The following is a 6,093-nucleotide window of genomic DNA, read 5'->3' on the forward strand; positions in this document are numbered from 1 at the left end:
ATTTTGTTTTGATTTCTTTAGGTTGATTAATAGGTTGTTTTCTCTCTTTCACATTTATATGTGCAACAGAAGTAAAATTGACAACTAGAGAGGTGATCTTGACACAAAGGAATTATATATTAAGTTAAATAAAAAATTGCGCAATGGCATAAGCTGTTATGCTAACAAAATCATACTCGACTTAATATATGTATGTTCAACATAGTTCTTTAAAACACCAAATTCCTAGTTTCTACGGTCAGTACTTTGACTGTATATTAAATAAGAGATGCATAAAAAATCTGATTCCAAGTATCAGGGACTCCAGCAAGGCACCAATGAGTACAATCCATGCCTTTGAAAGCATTGTATTTGCTGGGATGTCCATCTTTTCTGAGTTGTGAGAGTTTTGTTATGTCAAGTAAAAATACTGGTTTTGAAATATTACTCAGCACTTGTTTCACTATTTCTACAGCAACTGGTAAGCCACTTGGATATGTTGATCCATTTACTGGACTTGTTTCGTTCAAGCAATTGTTCACATTAGGTTCATTCCAATCTGATCCACTGAATATATCCATTATTAGTAGTAATTAAAGATATAAATTACAAGAAATAACAATATTGACTTAGGACCCGTTTGGACATAGATTCCCAAATATTTTTTGAAAAATGTGATTTTGGTGAACTTTGATGTGAAATTGAAAGTGTGTTTGCACATGAATTTTGAGACGGGGTATTGACATGTTAAAAAGTCATTTTTTTAAAATGAAAAAAATGATGTATAGCAGCTGTAAAAATAATAGCCGAAAAAAGTATAAAATTTATATATTTTTTTGTGTATATATACATTATGTATATTATATGTAAAAATTATACAAGTTTTATACACTTTTTCGGCTTCCAAATGTAAATAGTTTATGGCACGGGCTAAAAGTGATAATACCTCATTTTTTTTATTCCAAGCTAAAAAGTCCCAAATGGTCATGATTTGGCCCAAAATGAGGTCTTAAGCTATATTTGGGATTGAAGTTCTGATTTTCAAAATCAACCAAAAACTAGTTTTATTGTATAATTGAAACTTATGGCCAAACGCCTACTTAATATTATAGCTCAAAAAAGTAGTACTACATAAATAAATAAAATAAAAATACTTACTGGTAATGGGCTGGAGATGCTCCTTGAAAGAAAACTTTGGTTTTGTTTGTATCCACATCTGTTTCAACCCATTTGGCCCATGTATTTAGTCCAGCCCGGAAAGCTTCTACCCGGTCCATATCTTTCGATATTTTGCCACCAACTTCAATAAAATCCCACCTTCAACCAATATTCACACATCGTGAACTTATATTTCTTTAAATAAAAATAAAATTAAAGAGAGCAATCCAATGCATTAAGCTCGGCGATGTGTCGGCTTGTCGGCCCGGTGAAGGGCCAAATCAAATTGATTTATATTGTACAAATTGATTATTTGTACCAGTGACCTAGTCACAAAGCGGTAATTCTTACCATTAGATGGAGATTCCTTTTAGCGGGAGTGGGATAAAGTTAAGAGTAGAAAAGAAACTAAAACAATATGAATATTGATGAACATCCGGTTGTTGGGGTCCTCGTGTTGAATACCAAAGCCAAGTATTGAAAATCAACAAGTCAAATTCCTTCCAAATTTGTCCATTTTCTATTGAGTCGAGTTTCAACACTCGTCCCATAGATTCAACTTCAATATCTACTAAAAGGTTCGAGTGAAATAATACGACTTGAACTCCATAATCCTGTAAATTAAAGAAAAATACTTTAGTGTTGTACAATACATACACACAATATTTGATGTAAAGAATATTTCCTTAGAGTCCACTAGCATTTATATGTACATAATTTGAATAAACAAAAAAAAGAGCTTTACCAGAAATGTAACAGTGACATTTTCCTTATATATCTCTTGATTGAATTTTGCATCTGGGACTGCAGCGTTAAGCAAGCAGAGAAGGGATTCAAAATTATTAAGACTCAAAGAATCCCCAACATACATAATCTTCTTTCCCTTAAATCTTGTCAACAAATCTTTGCCATCAAATCTACAAATTATTCCAAAAACACAAAGAAATCAACTAGTTAGAACGGAATGAAACACGTGCACAACATTTTTTGTTATTGGTCATAGATTTCAACAAACATAATTAGCATCATCTACCTCCCCCACCACTTTGATATTTAATTTATCCTCTGTGAAGAAATTAAATTTTAGTCAAACTTCATTTATAATTAGGAAAACGTTTTAATTAATATCTTTATCAACAAGATACAGTGTTGTAATTCCTTGGTGTAGATTTTGCATTTCAATCTAGTAAGTAGGTTCAGGCCACTTCATTTTAGTTTTCGAACATGCTCCATTGTTGCCTTCTAAATATTCATTTCATTGTGTCCGGCAAGCTTGTGCATACCTCGACTAATTTTACGGGATATTTACATAAATCTATCCACCAAGACATGAATAAATAGGAAGAAATCACCTAGTAATTTTAACATGTGTTTTCCCAAAAAGGGTTTGATTTAGAATGCATAGTATTATTTCACTTCCTTTGAATATCTAACTTTTTAAAACAATTGCAAACGAAGCATTTTCTTCCATTCATTTTATATTGCAATCGGGTACAAAATTTAAAAAAGAAGTTGATCACAAACTATATCAAAAATATCCTTAGAACGTGGTCTTAAATACTTATATTATTTCTATGACTACCAGAAACAAAATGAAAATCGAAAGTTAAAGACTTTCCAGATATATATAAAGTTTAATTGCTATGCATTGACATCCTAAGAAATATTTAGACAATCAAAGTCACTTCTAAGGTAATTTTAAGTAATTGATGGTAACTTAATTGGTTTGACTATTATACTATCACAGGTCAAACTATATTAGTATAGTAGTATAAAAAACTTCTACATTATTTGTGTATAAAACCTAGGCACATTTATAAATCTCTTTTTTTTTCAAACTAATACAAATAAAATTATAAAAAATTTATACTATTATGTATAGAACTTAAACTCATATATAATCTCATTCTTTTAAAGCAAAGAAAAGATTATCATATAAACCGAAATAAATGGAGTACTATAAGTTTTGTTCAGGGGAGAGAGACAGAGAGATGAACCTGGGCAAGGCACAACCAGTGGGCTGCCATTTATATTTAAGGTATTCAAGATTACTTCTGCCAAATTTGATGCAATCAAATTCCTTCCTTATGAATGGACATGCTGTTGAATTATACAATGGATATGAATTATCAAAAATCCAACTTCCTTCAAATAAATCACAACTCTTTATCTCTGCATTCGCTTTTGATGAACCAAACACTGCTAAACCCACAACAGCAATAAGAAGAAGAGAACTAAACTCCTCAATAATTGCTTTGCCCATTTTTATTCTGAGAAAAAAAAAACAGAGAGAATTATGGTGGAAAGATGTAGATTTAGCATTATATATATATATATATATGTGTGTGTCTGTGTGTAGGTAGCAATTACAAATAAGGCAAGTCATTTATTTAACGAGTTTTATTATACGTAAAGAATTTAATTAAAAAGAATCTAAATCAATGTTTTTCTCAATCAGTTTCAAATATTGCCGACGTGTTAAGCCAAGTTTAAAAGACCATCAGTAAGACAGGAGATTACCGTAATTTCCCTACTAGGAGATGATTTGAAAAATAATTGACTGTACTTAATGAATTGTGTTTACATTATATATTATATATTGATAGTATAGATTCAACCTGATTGTGTAGATTAATTATATTATTAGCAGTTACTCCTTTTGTTCATATTTACTTGTCAGTTTGCCAAAAATAATTATTTCAAAATGATTGTCATTTGAAAACTCAAGAAAGTATTAATGCTTTTTTCTAATTTTATCCCTAACATTAATACAGTGAGCATTTATTGGATAAAGATAAAAGAATCAATAAGGCTAAATTAGTCAAATAACTCTTAGTATTAATATTTTTAAAGAGCGTTTAAACGACTAATATGAAAAGTAAATAGGAACAGAAAGTACAAACAAAAGTTAGAATAAATATCACTTATCAATAGCTATTAAGTGATAAATATCAGTATGAAAGACAAATATTTTTGTATTAATTAGTTTAGTGTAAATATAAGATACCAGTAAATTTTTCACTCTTTTCTCCTCCCACTTAGTATTCATGCACTTTTAGGGAACCAAATGAAAGCACTATTAAATAAATGGAACTTTTGGCATGATGCTAGTTGTCTTAACCCTTTTTTGTATGTAAATTGAATGAGATACTACTAAAAAAGCAAAACCAAAAGTGGTTTTTTGATTGGTGCGTGTGGTAATGTTGAGTACTTTTTCATATTTAATGCTGAGGTCTTGGGTCGAGGTCTTTGTACGAAGTTACCTTTATTAGGGAACACTTTATCTTTAAAGTGGGATTTTTCGCGAAGTCATCTTTGTTAGGGAATACTTTATCTTTAAAATGAGACTTCCTATCGTGAATCCGAATTTAGCCAGCCCTATTGCTGAATTGGAAAAAAAAAAGAGTATGTTAAAGCAAAACGACTTGAGGCGAGGCAAGGCTGGATGTGTGATGTGCATTTGCCATTTTCACATGGCAAACACCTCACATTGAAGAACCATACCACTCCCTATTATTTATTGTTTCTTGCTCTCGAATGTATGGTTGGCTACTAGTAGCTTCATTAAGAAGCACAAATAGATATTCAAAACGTTAATCTGTTTTAACAATATTGGAATTTACCAGTAGCACGATGTTAATAGAATTTTGATCATATTCTCGTGAAGTCTAAATGAATATTAGAGACATAAATGCAATTAAATTTGTTAATGTGACATGATTAGGCTTTGTTTGGGAGAATATATGTGCGTTTTTATTTATTTATTTATTTTTTGCTCATCAAATTTTCCAATTATAATTTTTACGGTCTTTGGGTCTTCAGCTAATATATAGAGATTACCACGCGATAATTTACGCGTTGAATATGTGGGAATTACTTATTCGAGGACATATTCACCTTTGCATACTCTTATCACTATTATTAGTATACACTAGTCAATAGTATGCGCGTTGCGCATGTATCTTATTTACATGAGTAAAAAGATTTTAATAAAATTATATAAATATTTTATTTGAAAATATATTTGAGTTATAAAATAAAAGTGTTAGTCCTGAAAATGAAGAACATTAATTCTATAGAGCTAGGAAAAATAGGCCATATAGAAGTCCTCAATCATGGTTAATATATTGAAAAAGAAAGAATCATCAGTATACAAAAACTAAACTATACTAATTTATCATAATTAAGTAATAAACTAAAGTAAAAATATATATTAATTAACTATGATTTATTAAATATAAACACATGTGCCATAAATATAATATGTATCGTAATATGATAAATTATATTATTTTTATGCTTTATTACCAAATATATACAGGTAGCTACAAAAATGAAGTTCTTGTGTATATAGACGAAACCGATTTGCCTTGTTATAGTTATTTATATTTTATTTGTATTATATAGAGTTATTTGTACTGTGCCTATGAAAATTTAGTTATATTGCATTAATGATATCTCACAATTACGACTACACTACTGCCTAAAAGAAAAAGGAAAGTTGTTTTTATTGCAGAGGAGTATTATTTTAAAATAAAGGGGATCTTTTCCTTATTTGAGGTAAAATCTCAATTGAGTCAAACTCCTAAATATTAGCACCTAATTGAATAAGGAAAGATTTAATAACTAAAATTTAGTTGATGTTAAAATCCTAAATATAGGAAACTAACTTAAATTACTATTTTGTTCCTCGTGAAATTTATTTTTAAAGGGTAAAAAAAGTGAACAATATTTTGCTAAGGGTCTTCGTACTTTTAATATAATAATATAGATATAGATATTTTTATTTCATATTAGATATGACATTATAATAAAATTATATAAAATCTGGCATTGTAATAGTGATAGTCGAATGTCTCATTTGGTCGTACATAATACAATTGACTGCATACACTCGCGTGGGTTGGTCGCTCAATAATGTCTAAATTTTGGCGTTAACAAGTCCCTAACATTTTC

The 6,093-nt window shown here is 29.6% G+C and overlaps 1 protein-coding gene across 1 annotated transcript; it reads right to left on the reverse strand.

The window, feature by feature from the left end:
• Positions 1 to 200: 200 nt before the first annotated feature.
• Positions 201 to 3,426, reverse strand: LOC107828380 (protein trichome birefringence-like 41). The gene is made up of 5 exons (XM_075243116.1): positions 3,135 to 3,426; positions 1,883 to 2,054; positions 1,504 to 1,751; positions 1,138 to 1,296; positions 201 to 546 (listed from the first exon to the last, which is right to left on the reverse strand). Exons 1-5 carry the CDS (start codon positions 3,398 to 3,400, stop codon positions 258 to 260), a joined length of 1,134 nt encoding a protein of 377 aa, XP_075099217.1. The 5' UTR covers positions 3,401 to 3,426; the 3' UTR covers positions 201 to 257.
• Positions 3,427 to 6,093: the final 2,667 nt, after the last annotated feature.

The sequence above is a fragment of the Nicotiana tabacum genome, chromosome 22 (genome assembly GCF_000715075.1).
Source record: "Nicotiana tabacum cultivar K326 chromosome 22, ASM71507v2, whole genome shotgun sequence".
Lineage (NCBI taxonomy): Eukaryota > Viridiplantae > Streptophyta > Magnoliopsida > Solanales > Solanaceae > Nicotiana > Nicotiana tabacum.

Bases quoted from the DNA above. Each gene is read 5' to 3' on its own strand.
- LOC107828380 (XM_075243116.1), bottom strand. From the start codon at position 3,400: ATGGGCAAAGCAATTATTGAGGAGTTTAGTTCTCTTCTTCTTATTGCT. The intron at 1,297-1,503 runs AATCTCCATCTA...TATTGGTTGAAG, and splicing joins ATCCCACTCCCGCTAAAAGG to GTGGGATTTTATTGAAGTTG. The intron at 547-1,137 runs GTAAGTATTTTT...GGATATATTCAG, and splicing joins GCATCTCCAGCCCATTACCA to TGGATCAGATTGGAATGAAC.